Source organism: Aulonocara stuartgranti (genome assembly GCF_965226115.1).
Source record: "Aulonocara stuartgranti genome assembly, chromosome: 5".
Taxonomy (NCBI): Eukaryota; Metazoa; Chordata; class Actinopteri; order Cichliformes; family Cichlidae; genus Aulonocara; species Aulonocara stuartgranti.
Window position 1 is genome coordinate 7,576,043 of NC_138943.1, and position 20,318 is coordinate 7,596,360.

A 20,318-nucleotide genomic window follows, 5' to 3' on the forward strand; every position below is an offset into this window, starting at 1 on the left:
GTTCATGCACTAAAGTTTTTAGAGTTTTTTGTGTATGTGTGATTTAAGGTTTTTTTTTTTACTGAGTACACTTTTTTTACAAAATATTTTATTGACAAATTTGTTACCAGCTTGTACAGGCAGCTCATAAAGAGTGCAATAGTTTCCATATAAAAGCAACTCTGTAATAAACAAACAGCCATTGTTCATGTTTCAAAACACTTCCTTCAAAACAGTAATCACACTGTACAGTAAAAGTGAACAATACTCCAATATATATCTCTGTGTCGGCATAAAATTAAGTGCAATGTTCAGATAGATTATGAAACTGTAATCTGGTATCAGCAATTATAAAGGGCGATAAATGGAATAACAAGGTTGTCTAAGTGAACATGAAACGGGAACATCTCAGCCCATGGGGAGCAGAAGTTGTGGGCATCTGACTTGAATAAACAATGATTTCTTTTTCCATCATTGTATTAAATACACTGTTTCTGTCTTGTTGAAATATGTCAGTAACATAAATACAATGATTTCTTGAGTGATTCAATTTTAGATTTTCGACACATGATTAGTATCAATATAAATACCATTATCATCAGATGCTAATAAAGGGGTTATGCTTGTGCTTTATGTGTGTGAGTATATTTTCTTAAATTTAATTAAAATGACCCCAAGACAGAATATGTCATTGATAGACTAATATTATAGTCTTGTGTTTTTTTCAACATCTTTGCTCATCACGTCGTCTTCTTTGAATCCTGGGTTGTCAGCTCCCATGCAAATGTTTGCTGAAGGCTTCTCTGTGATGTCTGATTCCTGTATTGGGTTAAAAACATATTATATTTATAACACCAAATTTTTGTTTATTTTGGAGAGGGTTGCTGATATGTTCTTCCTTTGTTTGTTAGGGGGTAAGCATCATACCTTTGACTTATTGCACCAGCTGAAGCAGATTAAGTCATTCTTCCTCACAAACAGCTCTGAGTTCATCTTGTCTTGCTTACATCCACCTGTATATGTATAAAAAAAATACATACTCCCTCGATTTTATCCTTGTTTTGATATAATTGAAATACCATAATATTATGGACTAGATTTCTGCAGTGCTTAAAGTAAAGACTAAAAAGTAATATCTCACCTGTGATCACGCTCACAAGCAGGCCAGACACAATTGTGGTCAGAACGCCCAACAGAGAAAAGTAGACGTAAGACAGAGAGTACCAGGTGTCTGCTAAAGGAGGCCTATAACTGAAATGAACAAAAATCACTCATTTTAATATACTTAGACTATATATAAAAATTTATGTTTAAAGCAGACAACTGTTTTCAACTGTTGACAACTGTGTTATGATGATCTAATGTTGGCAGTGTTTGTTTTATGTGTGACTCCTCCCACCAGAGGATGGCTGTGGGTTTTTTCCCCTCTCTCTTAGGAGGTGGACACCTGGGCGTGCCTGGTAGTTGGGTGGAGTCTCTTCCTGTCCTTGGATTAGATAATTGGCTAATCACCTCCCGTACTTAACTACCAGATGACAGCCACCTGGCCCCCTCCTCTCTCTCCTAACCTCCACCATCCAACAAAGAACCTGTGTTTTGATTCGTTGCTGTGTAGAGTTTCTTTGACAAAGTGATTTGCAAGTATAACCTCGTGTGTGTGTCTGGCGTTAGTACCTCAATTTTGTAAATAGCTGTAAATAGATTTGTCAAGTAGCAATCGTGTATTTTGTTCACCTTGTATATATCCTTCACTGCAGCAGCCTAGTAGGCGTGAGAAGCCATTTTTGTTGATTACGTTTTCTCCTGTTTTTCATTTACTTTTTCATTTTTCATTTACTTCACTTTTTTGTACAAAAAGTACAAACTTCCAGAGAAGTTTGTACTTTTTGTAGTTGATTCGTGAGGTTTAATTATGCCTTTTTAGACAGCTATTAAACAGCTGTTGTTGTTTTGTTTTTTTGTTAAATAAAAGTTTACTGTGATTTTTACTGTGTTGCTGAGTAGCAAAAGAAGGTTTTGCATCAGTCTTTTATGTAAAATGACTCACTCAGGCTCTGGGGTCAGAGTCACTGGACTGGTCCAGGGAGTTATTGTTGTATAGTTTTGGCCTATTGTGTTGTTGCAGCCTGCAGTGGTGAGTGGAAGAGGATTTGTCTTTTCAGCTGTTGGTGGGTAAATCTGGCCTCCGATCCCCACCCACAGAGTCAACACTAGACCAATGATCATTCCCACAAGTCCTCCCTGAAAAGTAAATATGAACACAGTGAACTACTTTCTCTAGGACGTCACATTTTTATTACTTTGGCAATATATTTTTTTTATGTGTTATCAGGTTGTGCAGTTGTGCTAGTAGAAGTCTGAGGGCAAGGAAATACTCACTATTGAGTTTGATGTGCGAAAAAACATGCCTAATAGATAGAGACCAAGGAGCGGTCCGCTTATCATGCCAAATATAGAAAGAGCAGCCTGAAAAGAAAAGGGGGGGAAAAAGACAAGAAAAGAAAAAAGTAGTTTACCCTGTAGTTTGCAACTTTCACCTCATGGTGAAGCTGAAGAGCAATAAATGACTGCAGTAGTTTGTGTTCATGGTGATTCAGATTACCTGCAGGACGCTTCCCATCAGGGAAGCTACTCCAGCCATTCCAATACACACTCCTCCAAAGAAAACACCTGCGAGTAGAAAAATATAAAAGATCCAGCTTACAACGTTCGCAGTGCAAATTCAGTTGTTCAGATAGGCAACATGTTTTACAGTTTTCTAGAACAAATGTTATTATGGTTATGCACACTTAACTCTGTTTAAAAGCAAATGTTTATTTGGTTTTTTTTTCTTCATATAATTCAATTTATCATCATAACTTATGGAAAAATAAGTCCACAAAGGTGATGTGAGGCCAGTAGAAATCATGTTTTTTTCCTACCATAAATGATTTAGCACTTTAAAATGGACTGCAAGGAACAAGATCATTGTGACCTTGTGCAAAAACAGCATATTGATCCATACTAAAAACTGTCTGTATGACATAAAGAAGAAAAAGATAAGCTATGTGCTGCAAAAATATTTTCATAAATGAACGACCTACACCATAATTACACCTTCTGAAAACAGTAACAGTACCGACTGTTCTGTTAGGTCTGTTAATATAAATGATTAACAATTGTTTTTTATGACTTCATGACTTGTCTGTTTGCTGAATTGACAAGACTTCCTTTGTTCAGAGGTATTACGCAGGCTCAAATGATTATCTATGATATATTTCTAATCATTTCATAAGTTATATGGAGGAAATGCTTTGAATCCTTTGCTTAAAATAGCAAGATAAGATTGTTATCTCGATGTCACTTGCTCTCTTGCAATCTCAAAGGGTCTGGGATAATAGGAGTCTGAACAGTTGTTGGTGACTACTTATAAACAAAGAGCTGTAAAGTCTTATTATTAAGCTGCGTTATTACAGACACGATGAAGCTTTTATTCGGGGTTTTCAATTCAATTCACTTTAATTAATATATATATAGCGCCAAATTGCAGCAACAGTTGCTTCAAGGCTTTTTTGGACTATTTTGGAAGTTTTTTGTTTCTGCAACTTACTCAGGCCCATGTTCATCCAGCTCACTTGCTTCTGTGTGAGGTCTTTGTACACTGGTAGAATAAAGTCTTCTACCGTGACAGCAACTAGGGCATTAATGCTGGAAGACACTGTGCTGAAAAATATACAAAGGTAAGCTTTTAGACTTGGAACACAACAGTCAGGCTGATGCATTTAAAATGATAATTACACACAGAGAAGCTAGTTTCAGGCAACAGATGGTACTTTATGGCATTATCTATGTCTAGTAATGCAAATGCAAAAATATTATCCTGTTCACTACTTAGTGACTTTTTCTCAGGCAGCAACAAAGGCAGTTCTTTTCTAAGAATGTTAATTTATCAGGTCTTGATCCCTGCACAGCTCTAAAATAACATGTTTTTGCATGTCTAAGGCTCTCACCTCAGGGTACCACTATATGCTGCAGCCACAAACAGGCCTGGAATTCCAGGGAAGTCTGCCAGAATATCCATCACAAGGTATGGGAACAGCTGGTTGATAAATATAACCCATGTTTTGTTACACATAATGCTTTGTTGCACAATAAAAGGAAAGGTGGTGAGGACTAAAGAGAAAACTGCAGGTTTACTTACTTGGTCAGGGGTGGCAACATCACCGTTTGATAGTGGATCACAATTCTTGTAAATGGAGTACATGGTGAGACCAGAAAACACAGCCAGAGTTACAGTTATCCACAAGCCAACCATATTCACATACAGAGACCTGAAAGATGAAAAAAGACATGTCAGCACATAAAATTTTGCTCAGACTCAGCAATGTTTGTATTGAATTACAGGAACGCTCACATTTTGGCATGTCCCAGGGTTTTGCAGGAGATATAACGCTGCACCTGGGACTGGTTGATTGCGTAGATTGCCGCCCACATTATGCTACCGCCAACTACTATGCTCCAGAAAGTATGTCGTTTCAGGGGATCTGGATCAAAACTGTGATAGAAATGTCAATAATATGAAAATATATTGAAGGTTAACTTTGAGGACTTCAGCAACACAAACCTCTAACGTGGAATGGCATATAGAAGCCAATTAGCAGGCTTCCCATCCATGATATTTATTTTTGGATGCAAAATATTTTTAGTAAATTTCCTTGGAATTAGTAATCACAGTTTATGTGATTCAAAAACCCTGCCCGTTTTTTATTGTAAAATAAACTCACTCACTATTGGACATAAGTCTGCTTGTGTACTTACTCAAAAGCTTGTAGTCGGCCTCCTTCACCAGCATCTTCCCAAATCTTTGTCAGGCCTCCCTGCAGTACAGCTCCTCTAGCTATAACAGCCACAAAACCTGCCAGCATGACCACCATCTGAAGCACATCTGTCCAGATTACTGCTTTCAGACCACCCTGAAGTAAACATTGATGTTAGAGTAAGCGTCACATTGTAAAGGTTTTTTGCAGAATCTGTCGAGCTGATTCCTTAGTAAGAGTCACAATAATGTTTGGATGTGTACAATTATTAATAATCAAGGAGCCAATAACTTTATTTTCAGTCATATGTAAGTGAAAAACTGCTTATTAAAACCTCAATGAACCAAAACGTTTATCATTAGAAATACGATACCATACCACCTTTATTTATAAAGCACTTTAACATAAAACCAGAGTCCACAAAGTGCTGTACATGCTAATAGCATAAGTAAAGAAAATTAAACACAACAGAGGAAGAGCCAGACGGCGAGCCACACACACTGGCGCCATCTTGAAACTTAAAACCAGCTGAAAGCATCCTCTGGCGTAACAACGTTTTCAGTTCATGCTTCTCTAAAACAACTAGTTAAATAAATATAATACTTTTTTACATTAGATGGTACCAACCAAAGTGCAGTAGATGATGCACACCACTCCCGTAGCCACCAACACTCCCCACAGATCCAGTCCAGTGACTGAGTAATAAGAAATAAGCTTCATTATGGTTCTGTCTGCATCCTTTTTTTTTTTTTCAGTTTTTGGGTTTTGGTTGTTTTTCTAAATAAACCTTTATATAGGATAAACATGAAAGAATCATTAGTATATTAACTCAGGACTAATATTCCACTAAGAAGAAGTAGAAGTTTTATGAGCAGGTGACAGTTTAGTGAGGCTTAAAGCTAAAAGTCCTTCAATTATCAAGATGTGTTTTATGAGGTTTTTGGCTTACTTTGATTTAGAGCAAGAGCTGGAGCATAGATAACCAAACCGGTATACAGTGCCTGAGGAAAAATGTCACCATTAGCTGATTACATGGAAAAACAACAAGCATATATTTTATATTAATGCTTTCTTGGAAGTGGAAGAAACAGGTTTACATAAAGTCAAACAGAAAAAAACAGCAGGTGCTGTTTTCATTTTACCTTTAACATTTTAATCATTGGTGTTTCCTCAACTTTTCATTCCTAAATAATTTCAGTTTTAATAGTCAAAATTCATAAAGTAATTGATCATATATTTAATCATTTTAAACTCTTTGCTTACCGTCTGGACGATGTACATTGATGTCCCAATTATCCGAATGGGGCGGCTGAATCGCAACTCCAGGTACTAGAAATGAAAACGAACCCTGGATATCAATAGAAGGATCTTTTGGTCCACAAATTTGCTAGATTGCTGTACTGTGTACTGTATTTTTTAAAAATAAAACTTCCAAAAAAATCCTTTAGATATTTCTTTGCATACTATGTTGGAATCACTTTTAACAAGTAATGAGTAACCTGTAATGAGTAACCTTCATTAACCAGCACCAAGCTGTGTACATTATTTTTGTTGTTTGCTTTATTGATCTTTGGCATTTTAAGTTATTTCCTGATTCATATGTTCACCAGTGTTTCTACCATCTCCCTACCTCATAGGCACTGGTGACCCCCAGTCGGTAGAAAAGAGGAACAAAGAGCTCAGCACTGATTGCAGACATGATAGCATAGGCGAAGCCAAAAATCCAGAAAGCAGATCCAAACCGGTAGGACTCAGCAGGTGTACCAATGACTGTGATGCCAGACATAAAGCTGGCAGTGAGCGACATGGCAACTGGCACAGCTGTCATTTGCCGTCCACCCAGTAAGAACTCCTCGCTGCTAGCCTCCTTGCGACCTCGGAAAGCCTGGAATAGGCCAACGCCAGCTGCCAGCAGAATTATTCCAGCAAACACCACATAATCCCACACAGAGAAAGTTGCCACTGGACCTCCTGTACCCACCATGGTTGATTCAGTAGGAGAAGCAAAGGGTCTTCCTTTGACACACAATATTGAACTTCTGTCAGAATTCAATAACTTTCAATCTTGCAAATATAGTCCTTCCCCTTTAAATTATCCTGAAATTGCCCTTAAATCCAGTTGACATGCAGTGCATTTCAGAATCAATTGTCAGAAATTTAAATCCGCTGCGTAGTGGAAAAGTTATAGCTTGACCTCCTCAGATTTTACAAGAGTTTTCTTGGTTTTAGTCTTCAATTATTTGCAGCTTAGCCACTTTAACTATAAGAAAACTTTCTTCGACAGATGAGAACATTGAGGTAGTTCAACTGTCTCCCTTGTTGTTGACAGAAATCTGGTCCACTCTGGTGGTTCCTAGTGACTATAAAGATTAGTTCACTTTAGTTAATAATCTATCAAGGCCACTACACTAAGTAGTAAAGCCTTCTGTATTTTTCCTAATTGTAAAAACTGATGAGCCTCTAGTGTGTCTTCTTTTATGACACATTATCACGTGGTGTATTCTTTTCGGACAGAAAATAATGTTATTATGGTGTCACTTCTTATTAAAAAGAAATGACATGTTGACACACCTATGAGGAGTCTGTGTGCAACTCATGGTTATTCAGTATTTATTGGTCATGTTAAGAATTTCAAGAGGAGGAATGTGGGTTAAATATTTTGGGTTTTCTGACATTGTGTTTTATTTGCCATACATGTCATATGTGATTGCTAATCCCTTACTTAGCATTTCAGTATTTGATTATCTCTCCAGTAATGCATAGAAAGGCACAAAAGTCACACATCTAGTGTCAGTGAAAAGCATAGCTACAGCAAAAAAAACTGCACACTAGAGAGAAAAAGTAAGTGTAATCATTTGCACTTGCTAGTTCATTAAATATTAGCGGTTTCATGGATGGTTTCATTCAAGACGTCTTTTATGAGAGAATCAGTTACTCTAAATTCTTAAAAAGTTAATGTAAAATTCACTGTTTATGTATGTGCATTTGAACAATAGCTGGGGAGAACGAATGATCAGTTTAAGGTGGAAGCTAACATTGTATTTTACTGTTCAAATGTTCAATGTATCGTAATCATCTTGTGAGCAATATTCCTGGTCACTGATAAACTAAATGATGACAGCAGGTTAACCATGTACATATACTTTAATGGTAACTGTAATTAGAGCAAAAACTTTTACTCTAAAAAAAAAAAAACCTTTTGACTAAAATGAAAAAGAAATCAGTATATCCAGCTCCTGCTCTGTACTTCTTTGTTGTCTAATATTTTTATATTTGCATTGATCTTAGTGGGCTACAGATACACAGAAACACAACAATGGCATTCAAAACAGTTGCAAAATCACTTAACGTGTACGAGACTTTGACTATGTTCGACAATCATTAAACTAAATTACAGATAAGGAGACACAAAGTGAAGGTGAGAATTGCACTCACTGTTTTTTTTTAAAGATGTTATCATCAGGAATTCATTCTCTCTATCTTTACAGTAACTTTTGCTTTAGTAATACAAAATCGGGTTGTATAACCCTTTTTGATTGTGTTGTACCAGTGTCATCTCTGGACTGTGACTGTTGAGTGTTTTGAGCGACTCACATTGTTGCATGTTTTTTGGTGTCACTTTAACACTGCCGGTGTGCAACTCTGCATTATAAGAAGTTTTCAAGTTAATTTTTACATAAATGAGTAACAGATTGGCTTGTTCGGTAAAGAAAACATCTCGGGTTAAAATTTGAATGGCCCTCTAATAAAAAAAAATGCGTTCTTTAAAGCAGAAAATAAGCTTTTTGTGTGTTTTGTGACATCTAGTGTACAGTAGCTTAGACTACTTTGCACAGAGCCACATGGCTAATGCACGAACTTTGTTTACCAAGGAAATCATTATTCATGTAATCCACATAATGGACTGAAAATTCAACAGATCGTTTTTTGTCACAGATAGATAACATGCAGTTTATGTAAAGATAGATTAAGATATGTTTGTATAAATACTGCTTAGCAGAGATGTTTGGACTCAGAGCATCATTAGGCCTGAAAGTGCCCACATCTATCAAGCAGGTGACTCATGCATACAGAGGGTAAGAAAATAATATTCAAGAAACCAAACCTCTGATCTCTCTTGTATGTTGTTGACTGGTCTCTTTACCTTTTCTTCCCAAACAGGACCAAAATAGACTAAGATTGACTGAGACACATAACATGGAGGTTACAGTGTTCAACTGCTGGCTCTTTTTTCTGATGTTTAGCCCTGCTGTTCCCATGTGTTTGCCCACTGATTTCACCCTGTATGTGGAAAAGCCAGAATGTGAGTTCTGTGTTGCAATAAACACAACCATCTGCATGGGATTTTGCTACTCAAGGGTATGTATGTCTAATGTTAAAAAAAATGAAAAAGAAAAAAAGTCTACATGTTGTTTTTGGTTATTGAAAACTGGAAGTGCTTAGTAAATAATTGTTTTTCCATATCAAAAATTATATGACAAGAAATATGAAACAAAATATTAGAAAGAGATATCTAAAAGGTAGTAAGAATATGTGATTTTTGGCATATTTTTACATAGTTTTATTTAGTTTTATTTTAGCATTTTTTTTACATAGTTTTATAAATGCTTTGGAGACTTTATTTAGATGTTGGATGGGCTTTACACTGAAAGCTTACAATTTCCTTTGCGGTTTTAATGTTGTAAATTACTAAGAAATTTTTAAAAAAGCTGGCAAAAAAACCCAAAAAAAGGCACTTCATAATTTGTCTATTGCAAATATTCGACATAAATAAATAAATACATATCAAGACAGACTTCTTATTAGCCAATGTTATCAGACTTTAAGCTAGATAGTCACATAAAAAAATATTTCCAGCACTTTTTCCCCAATGTTATCTAGATTCTATGTAATCGTCATTCGTTTAGTTTGATCTCTGTGCTTATATGTGATAACCAGGACAGCAACATGAGGGATATTCTTGGCCCACGTTTCCTTGTCCAGAGGGGCTGCACCTATGATAAGGTTGAATACCACACTGCTATTCTGCCTGGCTGTCCCATTGAAGCCAACCCTGTCTTCACCTACCCTGTGGCTCTCAGCTGCCACTGCAGTGCATGCAGGACTGACACTGATGAGTGCGCACACAGAGCCAGCATGGATGGAACAAAGTGTACCAAGCCTGTTAGGCGTATCTACCCATATCCTGGCCACAGCAACTATGTTATCCCTTTTTGACTCACATGTTCTTGTTCCCATAACAAGAACACTGTTTTAGTTGTGGAAGTACATGACATCCATATTCTGAGAAAAGACAAGCGTCATCATATACTGTCAGATCTGTACCATCTGTACCTTTCCCAATTGTACCAGCTTTTTAAATTCTGCCTTTGTTAGCCAATATGTCTGTGCTGCAGGCTTGCTTTTAACTTTACAATGAGGGTTGATCCTAGTGCATTTTTCCTGTTTTCAGCATTGTTATATATCCATTTGTACTCTCTTGTGAGCGTGACTCTCAGACTTATTGTGCTCGGAAAAGGGCAGTCTGATTACAACTGAATTAAAGTCTCTAAATAGCTCTCTGACTAAGCAGTACTTGACTTAATCACATCCTGTGTAAGACTTTAGCTTTCTGTTTACTACACAAGGCCATGACACTCACAACATCACTGACTATATTTACCTTGATAGTCATTCTGGAAAACCACGAATTGTTGACACAACTAAAGCTGTTTCCAAAAAAGTTATGACATTGTGTAAAATGTCAATGTGATAATTTACAAATCATTTAAAGCCCATATTTAACTGAAAACATTCAAAAGAAAGCATAAATGGTAAATGGCCTGCATTTGTGTAGCGCTTTACTTAGTCCCTATGGATCCCAAAGCACTTTACACTACATTCAGTCATCCACCCATTCATACAGTGGTGATGGCAGCTATATTGTAGCCACAGCTGCCCTGGAGCGCAATGACAGAGGCGAGGCTGCCAGACACTAGCGCCACCGGGCCCTCTGACCACCACAAGTAGGCAATGGGTGAAGTGTCTTGCCCAAGGACACAACAACCGAGATTGTTGGAGCCGGGGCTCGAACTGATTACAAGACGAACTGCCAACTCTTGAGCCACGATCACCCGAGCATAAGGAATAAGGAAGCTGATGGTGAACACTTTAGGAAACTTCTAATAACTGTTGAGGTTAATTTGTGACACAATTGGGCATGAAAAATGCATCCCAGAGTATTCTAGAAGTAAAAGTGGTGATGGGTTCTTACACTGTGAGTCATCAGTATATCTTTCTTTTTCTTAATTGCTTATCCAGTTCAGGCACCATTAATACTCAACGCCCATACAGGTCTTGCAACACCGTCCTAACATGAAGTCTTTTTCGGGGTAAGCCAAAACAAAACAAAAAAGCTAAACCAGAGTCTACATATGTTCCAAAAGAACGCCTTAATGAAAGAAGTGACTGGGAGCTAATGTGGTAAGCCTACAGTCTATTACCATTGACCCACTAAAACCATTTTAATTATTAAACAAAAATATTGTCACCTTTAAAAGATTTGCAAACTTTTGCATTTGGTTTTTATTGACAGTTTATAGAGACAAGGGTTAAATGTCTTGTCCTTGAGGTTGTTAAAATACGTTACTAGATTTTTTTGGAAACAATATAACTAGAAGACTCAACAAAACCAAATTTAATGTGTGACTTTGTCCACTGTAACTATCAGTTTGATGCAGTGTTTATATGTGTATTTTCCAGTGCACAGTGGAAATTTTGGGGGACAGCTGCAGCTTATTTATAGCTCAGCAATTCAGAGTGTGAGAATGCATGATAAGTCTTTCATGTGGAGCTCTTTGACATTTCTCTTTCATGATCTTATATTCAGTCTTTACATATATAACAGGCTTTCTCTTTTTTCTGATAGCTTCTGTTTAAAATGTCTTTGCACTGATGGAAGTTTTTTTATTGGCTCTGCAGCCCTCACTGATTTCAACACTTTACAACATTTTAAAGAGAAGTGAGTATAACATGAACTACAAAAGAAGTCCTGTGACCTAAAAGCCAACAAAACATCTGATTTAAAGACCTTTAAAGGCTGTTTCTCACTTTTATTCATCAACATAACCCCTTATAAGAAGTTTAACTACACTAATGGTTGACATGATTATGGTGTTTCAAATCTTGAAGTAACCTTGGAGCATTTTGAATTTTGGGGTAAGAACAGGATATGACGCTCTTATCTCTATGAAGGGAAAACAAGGAAGTGGGACACGTTTACACAACAATGACACAGGTGTTCTGAGCCACTAGTCGGCTTTGAGCTTGTACAGCTTCCCACAACCTAATACTCTGTTTAACCTTGCAAAAAGTCAGCTGACAAAATGGCGCAGTGTTATCCATTTTGGGATGAGGCATTTCAGTGTCCTGACTTTGTCACTAAATATGAAATATTGTGCTACATATGCTCTCACTCCCACCCCTCCTAATTTTGATGTGTTGAGAAGGTAAAATGTTTTTATCACATAGAGTTATCTTTGTTAGTATTAAAAATTGACCAGACATGACTCCAGAATAATCAGTCTGGTATGGCACAATGGTCTGATGTGCTTGGCTGAAAATTTGTAGTGGTGTAGTTTTGAAAACCTGAATACCCTAACGGATAAAAGCATGGAATTTGCCTCTGTCAGCATTCCAAAGCAACCAGCTATGTTGTGCACATACCGATTACGCGTTCATTCAGACAAACCATAAAGTTTTGCTTGTGTTGTGTTTATTCAGCTAGATAAAATGTGAGAACTTTTTGTAGCAATGGAATCACCAGTGGGTCCAGGAAAAGTCATTGGTGGTTGGTCTGCTTGTCAAACACTTCAGTTTAGTATAAAATTAGATTGCAAAGGTTGTAGAATCAGTCACTCTGTTCAGACCAATTCTTAAAACACATTTGTACAGAAATAGGTTTATGTGATGTTGTCTTTTTTTCGTCTTTTTATCTTCATTCAACTGTTTTGAGCATGATGAAAGAAAGTATTATGATTTGTCCTAGTGACCTTTTCCACTGACTTGCTCCTCTATTCTAAATTTACTTCTCGTTCCAAAATGACTTTGTACTTATTCTGTGAAATATCTTTATTCGTGCTATAGATATTACATATCCCCCTGACTTTGGTGATTCCTTAAGCTTTTCTTTCTTCTTATAATATAGTTTCACATCACGTTGCCTGTATAAAAGACTGTGGATTTTCTATATTACAGGTTCTCAGAAAAACTATTTTTTATTTGTTTCAATAACGCTAATATGTCTGATTGAACTTCACATTTTTAACAACACTGAGTGACCAGATGATCATCACTAGGGCATGTTGTTACAAGTTATTACAGTGAACAGTGAGCAGAGAAGAAATGACTATATAGTGGTTACGAAAGAGACAATCGCTTGCCAAAATTGACATGACATGCAAGGTATATGCACCTCCCACTATTATTTTTTTGGCTGTAGGTGTTAGAGGTAAACGACTTCCTGGTTTGGGGATGTGTCCACAACTTTAAAGCCTCTAGATCTTTCACTCCGGAATTTTCCAAATTATGTGGTTAAAAAATACATTGTAAAAACCTGAAGCCTTGTCTGTAGAATGCACTGCTCTGACTAAAACCGGGAAACATTCCTTTGAGTAATTTGATATGCTGTCTTGTGTCTCTCATTTAAACTTTAAGGCCACGTTTATTTTACCATAAAGAAAAACTTTTATGACTATAATATGGGTTTATTGATGAAGATACTTTTTCTTCGTCAGCAAATTATGACTCTGTATCTGATTCATCCAGCTGGACACAGTCAGACCTGCTCATCACAGCATGTTCAACCTATTCTAAGACTGATAAGAGAAAGGGGTACATTTTCCCACCCACAGCTATCTTGCTGAAGGGAAGTAAAGAGAAAATCCTGACCGTGAGTGGCAATATTAGAAAATAGAAAGCAGAATTTATAAATATTTCAGTGCATGAGCTTTTATAAACAATTCATTATATTTTTTTTTTTACTAATGATGCTTTTTATGTTCAACATCTTGATCTGCTCAGCAGAAAACAGTGGTTAATTGTGATTAAATAAAAGCAAGTTCAGTCATTTAAAGAAGCACCGTAGTTGCCCCTGGGTGCTAGAATAGAGTAGAATCGAATCGAATCGAATCAAATAACACCATTAGCAGTCGGACAGCACATTTCACAAATCTCAAAGCCATGGCGACTTTAATAGGATTAATCCACTTTTAACTTGAGATTATTCTGAGACATGGGGAAGGACTTCTTTACTAAGAATGGGGTAATCTCTCCCAACAAAGACCAGTTTTAAATAATCTAACAGTGAGGTTTTGGTTCTGAAAAACTGAATGTTTAAACTTAACAAAAAAATAGCTTCTTTCTTTTTGGGCTTAAGCAGTGTAAAGCTGTAATTGGTGAATCAGCTAATGATTGATGTATCTACCTTCCAATCAAAATAAAGTAACAATATAGAAACTTGTGATTGGCTTTAAGTCAAGCGGCAGTCAGATAAGCGCCAGCCCCTTAAAAAAAGCCAGTGGAAAATTCCAGCTACTCTGACCCTCAGCTTTATTAGTGCTTCAACTAGCGGAAGAGACAGAAGTACTGACTATTCGCTCGAAACAATCAAACAAGAACTACTGCGAGATCATTTATTTGGTAAGTTGATCCGTAATAATCTATATTCAATTAGTTTAGAAATGGTTTTAAATTCACTGCTTGATTCTTTGTCTCCAGTTTATTCGTTATTTCTCATAATGTTGACGAATGAATGGGCGTCTCAATGACAGTAGCCTTCAAAAGCCACTTTCTTTATGTGGAACTGAAAACAATGCGGTAGTCAATATCTTTTTTTTTTTTTAACCCAAAGCGTGTATTATAAATAGTATAAACTCCATTGGCCAGTGCATTTTTTTTAAATTATATTTTTTAATGCAATTAAAATGCTCGGTAGAGGGATATATTTGCATGGAAACGCCATCTCGTATATTTGCATCGATATTATCCCTCGTAACTCACATTCATACAAAGTATCTATATTTTATGTCTCGGCCTTCAGAAAGAGTTACTTAGAAATTCAGCAGTAGCCGCCAGATTTGAATCTTAACTTTATGAAAGACGGTTACGCCCATATATGGAGTGCGGTATGTGAGCTTAAACACGCCCACGGGTTGCACTACTCATAGCGCAAGTATAGCACATCCGCTGCATCATGGTCTTGTGACTGTGCGGCACATAGATAACCTAAAGTCCCTCGTGGGTGGAATAAGCTTCTCTGTAAGGTCTGTGACTACTTGGAAACCTACTTAGTAACTCCCTTTGCTTTCTCTGTCTAGGACTCTGCTCATTCACCTCACTGAAGAACACCTGAACCTACATCACCTGATTTTTGCTTTTACTTTTTCATACATCTTCCTTTGTCACTCTTTCAAAGCTTTATCACTTTGTCATGTCTCAGCAGCAGATCAGGTAAGCTTCATGCACTATTTTATTCTGTGCATGTGTGGTCTAGTGGTACAAATGTTTTTTTTATTTTTATTTTATTTTTTTTATTATTATTTCATAATGATTAGATGAGCTTGGTGACTTATATTAGCATGATTTTTCTGCTTTTGTGTTTCATGTAATTGTAAACTGATTATCTTTGGAGTATAGCTTTTAGCCTTCTAAACAGTTTATAATCATAATCTGTCTTTCAAAATTATAAGAATAAACACAGCATCATTAAAGTTGTGACATTATTTATTTACTTATTTATTTTTATTTTGCTGTCTCTCTTTAGCCTCCCAGCCAAACTCATTAATGGCGGCATTGCTGGCATTGTTGGGGTTACTTGTGTCTTCCCCATTGACTTGGCAAAGACCAGGTTGCAGAATCAGAGACGAGGTCAGCAGGTCTACAAAAGCATGTGAGTATTTCTGCTTAATGTTGACTTAAGCAACACACAGCCCCCAGGTATTATACCTACCACGCCCTGGTGTAAGTCAGTGCTATTCATACTGATCTCACAATGACAGCTGTGCATTGAATTGTAATGACTATGTAGGTTTTAAGAAATTCCTCTCTAGTGAGGTCATTTTACTCACTTTGCACTGCTTTATAGAGTGGAAATTTACTGAACTGCGTTCTCTTGTAACACTTAAATTTCCTTAGTCCACCCCCTGTTGTCTCAATGAACTGGCGTGTTTTGTCACACCGGTAATATTTACCTTGCTTTCTTCTGTAGGATGGACTGCCTTGTCAAGACAGTTCGATCAGAGGGATACTTTGGAATGTACAGAGGTAAGGCTTGTACATATTTAAATATTAAGAAGCAGTAGGATAGCAGAGGTAGAAGTTCTGCAAGAGGATTAAATATAGGAGAGGGTAAGCTCTCTGTTGTGAGGTTAACATTGATACGGTTACCACTGGCCACACTTGTTGTTTTAACAAGTACTGAGAGACTGCATTTTAGCTGTGTTTGGATGCTTTATATATATATATCTCTTAGTCCAGTTGTAAAGGAGAAGTTGTCAAATGGTCTCATGCAAAGTATTACATTCACTGTAGTATAGTATGTAATATTGTACTTGTTAAAACAGAGAGCATATACTTTCATTATTAGTGTATCACTTAGAAAAGGAAACTAAGTCTGCAAAGAAATTGGAGACCTCTTAGTTTGGGTCTCTGTCTGTGTGAGGAATGTTTGTTTGCATCTGTGTTTTTCATATTACAGACTTGGGTCCCCCTGGGATATTGAAGGCTAGCCGATAAGGCGCAGCCACGCTGGAGGCAAATCATTAAATGGTTCTTACAATATTGCTCTATTTAAAACTCTAGGCTCAAGTTTTTGTTTTGCCATCTATTTGTTCTGTAATTTGACTTGTCAGTAACTACTTTGCTGTCTTCTTGCTGTCCTGTCAACTTTTGGATTATTGTTGTTTTCCAGACTATGAATTGTGTCTTTGCAGACTTTGGTTGAGCTTGCAAACAAATCTGTGGTGAACTAAAGATTAATTTTTTTGCATATGCAGTCCCACAGAACATTTAAGTTTGCTCAAAGTCTTCACACGCATAGTCAAGGACTCAGTCTGTCCTTTCTCTAATGTTTTTTTTAAATTTTATTTTATCTGTCATCACTAACCTACTCACTGACATGCATCCTGTCACTAAGATCTATTTCCTTTCTTGAAGTCTTCTCTACACAGTGTTGCTTGTTGTCACACCCTGATTCTGTTTATTTCATAGATTTCGTGTTTGCATCTTCCTCTGCATCTTCATTGCCCTATTGTTCCTTATGTTGTGTTGTTATGCTTGTTTCTCATTTTCCTCCTGATATTTTGTTTACTACTTTCTTTTTTTATTTATTTATTTTTTTTTAATTGACATAATCCCCCTTCACAATTATTACTTAAGCTCAATTAAACTGAGTATATGTCTTGTCTGTGTGTAAATTAACTGTACAGTTAACTCTTTACATTCTGATGTTGTAATGATAGTGGCGGGGTATGTTTTTGTACATGTGCTGAATGGAAAACTGGATTCTGTCTTCAGTGCTAACTATTTTTTTTTTCCCTCAGGTGCTGCTGTAAATCTGACCTTGGTTACCCCTGAGAAGGCAATCAAGCTGGCTGCCAATGACTTCTTCCGGCACCACCTTGCCAAAGACGGGTAAGCATACTCTGTGAGAGGATCTTCTTGGAAATGGGCAATATGTATTTATTATTTTTAAAGGTGGTTTATTTAAAACATGTCTCACTCTTAACAGAAAGGGGCTGACAGTGTTCAAAGAGATGCTGGCAGGCTGTGGTGCAGGCATGTGCCAGGTCATTGTTACTACCCCCATGGAAATGCTCAAGATACAACTACAGGATGCAGGCAGACTTGGTAAGAAGCATGCAAAGCCCTTTTTAAATGCATCAGTGTCAGTAATTTACATTTATAGCTGTGTTCCTCATTTATAATTATATATATCTTATGTGTGTGTGGGTGTTTTTTTTTTTTGTTTTTTGTTTTTTTTTTTTTTTGTACAGCGGTCCAACAACAGAAACCAGTCATGATGACTCCCACAAAGCTTGTGGCCACTAATGCAGTGCTCAGTCGCTCTTACAATTCTGGCATGGTCATTTCTGCACCAAGAGCTGTGTCGGCTACACAGATTGCAAAAGAACTCCTCCAGACGCAGGGCATCCAGGGGCTCTACAAAGGTCTGGGGGCCACACTGATGAGGTAAATCACTTCTACCGCCACGATGAGAAGCTGTGTGTGAACCTGACAGGGCAGTTGAACTTCACCAGGATTTTAGTCTGAAAATATTTTGTTTACTTTCTTCCAGAGATGTCCCCTTTTCTATTGTTTACTTCCCATTGTTTGCTAATCTGAATCGCCTGGGCAAACCAAGTCCTGAGGCGTCGTCACCCTTCTATTGGGCCTTCCTCTCAGGCTGTGCTGCAGGATCCACTGCTGCGGTGGCGGTTAACCCCTGTGATGGTGAGTGGTGTTTTTATTTATTTTTGCTTTTTTTTTTTCCGCCCTCAGCTGGATCACCCAGTTGTCTCCTGTTGAATATTCTTAGCAACACTGGAATTTTAACAATCCCCCCCCTGCTCTCTCTCCTTCTAGTGGTGAAGACCAGACTGCAGTCATTGAACAAGGGGGCTAGTGAGGAGACTTACAGTGGAGTGGTGGATTGTGTAAGGTATGACAGTGAATCATTTTTACAGTTGCATAAATTGCACGTCTTTTTTTTTTTTTCCTTTTCCTACCTTTGTGTGTATGAATAAACTCGTTCCTCTGTTTTGACAGTAAAATAATGCAGAAGGAGGGGCCTTCAGCATTCCTGAAAGGTGCCAGCTGCCGGGCTCTGGTCATCGCACCTCTGTTTGGCATTGTACAGGTTATGTACTTTGTTGGTGTTGGTGAATACATCCTTGACAACTCACCCCTACGCCTCTTAGGACCATGAGACCATATCATCTTGCTGACTAGCTATGCATGGGACCTGGTAGAAGACCTAGCTGCTACATGTATTCAGTTTACAGCAAGAAAAACAAGTAGACAGAAAGACCTATGATTTCACTATCTTTACGGTCAAAACGTGGTGTTGCACTTAAACCTTTTTGTTACTTGTTCAGTAGGCTGAAGCCAGTGTTTGCGCTTGAAGCTGTTAGCTTTACTGCATTGGGGCCTCTCTTGACCCTAAACAGTTGTTTTGTTTCCCTCTGTGAGGGAAGGGAGCTTGCTTTCTTGATCACGACTTTTCTTTTTTTTTTCTTTTTTTTTTCTAAAACTTGTTTTTGACGCTATTTAAAGTAGTTTGTTATGAGAGTTTGTAGTACTTTATTTATGTGTTGTTGTTTTTTTTTCCTTCTTTGCTGTCTCATGTTGCTGAGCCTTAATCTAGAAACAAAAGTCTGAAAGTTCACAGGGCCCAGTTTACACAACTTGCTGGAAAGGCTTTTTTTTGTGAACTGCTTTGTGTACATGTTTACTTTAACTAATCATGAACCTTCCTAATGAAATTGGGACCATATGGCTTACCAAACCATAAGCTGTGTCCTACACTTGACATTAGTGCAGTAGTTGGTTAGTGCTATGTGAACTGTCATAAACTTGAGATGCAATCATGCACATTTTATGTTTGTCTACGTCCACACACACACACACACTTTTTATATTTCATCTGAAATGTTATCCTGAAGGTCCTTTGTGATTCATGCCTTAACAAAGCAGTTTGAAATGTAGTTTTGATTCTGCAAGGCAAAATTGACAGAATATGAGCATTATTACAGTTACTGTGAGCTTATTTTTAAAAGGAAAAAAAAGACTGTTACATACCAATGATTGTGATGGCTTTTTGTACTTGTGTATATTAATAAAAAACTTGAAGTACCCAGTCTGTACTGTTTGACTAAGTACTGAGGGCTATGAAGGTATTCTGAATAACTGCTGTAGTTCAGAACTATTGCTTTATGACATATTCATTAATGTAAACATACTACATTCGATTTTTCTAAATGTTCCTTTACGAAGAGTTTGTTCGACTCTGGCCTCCTGCTGACATCAGTGATTTCCTTAGTAAGGCTATCTCATGCACACACTCAATCGGAAGAAAGTTGACTTGTTTCAGAGTGAATGAACTGAGGGGGTGTACCAAGGCTCACCATAAACGTATTATACAAATCAAATATCTGGAATCCCAGATGCTGAAAATGAGAAGAACTAGTCCCTTGTTTTTAGTCAAATGACAGCCAGATATTGCAGCACACAGTGCTATTTTCTTCTCTGCACATTTGTACATTCATGCAATGCAGCTGCAGTTATTTCTGTTAAAAAGGCTGTCTGAATCTGATCCACACATTCAGGAAGCTTTACTACCAGGAGGGCATCAAATCACGGTTGAGCAAGTTCACATGCTGAGGTGAATGATTTAGTCCACACTAACTAACGGCAGATTGAAGTCAGTGTAATATTTCACTTTATCGGTTCATTATTGTCTTTGAAAATTGTAAAACATACCTTGGTGTGGTGGAATTCCCCACTTCT

The 20,318-nt window shown here is 37.3% G+C and overlaps 3 protein-coding genes across 4 annotated transcripts; 2 read left to right on the plus strand and 1 right to left on the minus strand.

The window, feature by feature from the left end:
• Positions 1–98: 98 nt before the first annotated feature.
• On the minus strand, positions 99–8,783 carry slc5a8l (solute carrier family 5 member 8, like). The gene is made up of 15 exons (XM_082533244.1): positions 6,406–8,783; positions 6,039–6,104; positions 5,725–5,776; positions 5,403–5,470; positions 4,777–4,931; positions 4,373–4,513; positions 4,160–4,289; positions 3,969–4,057; positions 3,569–3,681; positions 2,582–2,649; positions 2,359–2,445; positions 2,027–2,220; positions 1,121–1,230; positions 907–992; positions 99–798 (listed from the first exon to the last, which is right to left on the minus strand). Exons 1-15 carry the CDS (start codon positions 6,757–6,759, stop codon positions 685–687), a joined length of 1,827 nt encoding a protein of 608 aa, XP_082389370.1. The 5' UTR covers positions 6,760–8,783; the 3' UTR covers positions 99–684.
• Positions 8,784–8,927: 144 nt separating this feature from the next.
• Positions 8,928–10,241, plus strand: tshba (thyroid stimulating hormone subunit beta a). The gene is made up of 2 exons (XM_082532050.1): positions 8,928–9,134; positions 9,714–10,241. Exons 1-2 carry the CDS (start codon positions 8,973–8,975, stop codon positions 9,990–9,992), a joined length of 441 nt encoding a protein of 146 aa, XP_082388176.1. The 5' UTR covers positions 8,928–8,972; the 3' UTR covers positions 9,993–10,241.
• Positions 10,242–14,320: 4,079 nt separating this feature from the next.
• Positions 14,321–19,664, plus strand: slc25a55a (solute carrier family 25 member 55a). Of its 2 annotated transcripts, XM_082534588.1 has the most exons (10): positions 14,321–14,453; positions 15,131–15,263; positions 15,577–15,702; positions 16,021–16,076; positions 17,354–17,444; positions 17,542–17,660; positions 17,807–18,002; positions 18,109–18,263; positions 18,396–18,471; positions 18,579–19,664. In XM_082534588.1, exons 2-10 carry the CDS (start codon positions 15,244–15,246, stop codon positions 18,736–18,738), a joined length of 999 nt encoding a protein of 332 aa, XP_082390714.1. In that variant the 5' UTR covers positions 14,321–14,453; positions 15,131–15,243; the 3' UTR covers positions 18,739–19,664. The 2 variants fall into 2 exon arrangements, with proteins under 2 accessions (XP_082390714.1, XP_082390715.1); XM_082534589.1 differs by lacking the exons at positions 14,321–14,453; positions 15,131–15,263 and having other exon boundaries at positions 15,644–15,702; positions 16,510–17,444.
• The last annotated feature ends 654 nt before the right edge of the window (positions 19,665–20,318 follow it).

Bases quoted from the DNA above. Each gene is read 5' to 3' on its own strand.
- slc5a8l (XM_082533244.1), bottom strand. From the start codon at position 6,759: ATGGTGGGTACAGGAGGTCCAGTGGCAACTTTCTCTGTGTGGGATTAT. The intron at 6,105-6,405 runs GTAGGGAGATGG...TTTCATTTCTAG, and splicing joins GGGTCACCAGTGCCTATGAG to TACCTGGAGTTGCGATTCAG. The intron at 993-1,120 runs GTGAGATATTAC...ATACATATACAG, and splicing joins GCTTGTGAGCGTGATCACAG to GTGGATGTAAGCAAGACAAG.
- tshba (XM_082532050.1), top strand. From the start codon at position 8,973: ATGGAGGTTACAGTGTTCAACTGCTGGCTCTTTTTTCTGATGTTTAGC. The intron at 9,135-9,713 runs GTATGTATGTCT...TGTGATAACCAG, and splicing joins TGGGATTTTGCTACTCAAGG to GACAGCAACATGAGGGATAT.
- slc25a55a (XM_082534588.1), top strand. From the start codon at position 15,244: ATGTCTCAGCAGCAGATCAG. The intron at 15,703-16,020 runs GTGAGTATTTCT...TTTCTTCTGTAG, and splicing joins CAGCAGGTCTACAAAAGCAT to GATGGACTGCCTTGTCAAGA. The intron at 17,661-17,806 runs GTAAGAAGCATG...TTTTTTGTACAG, and splicing joins ACAGGATGCAGGCAGACTTG to CGGTCCAACAACAGAAACCA.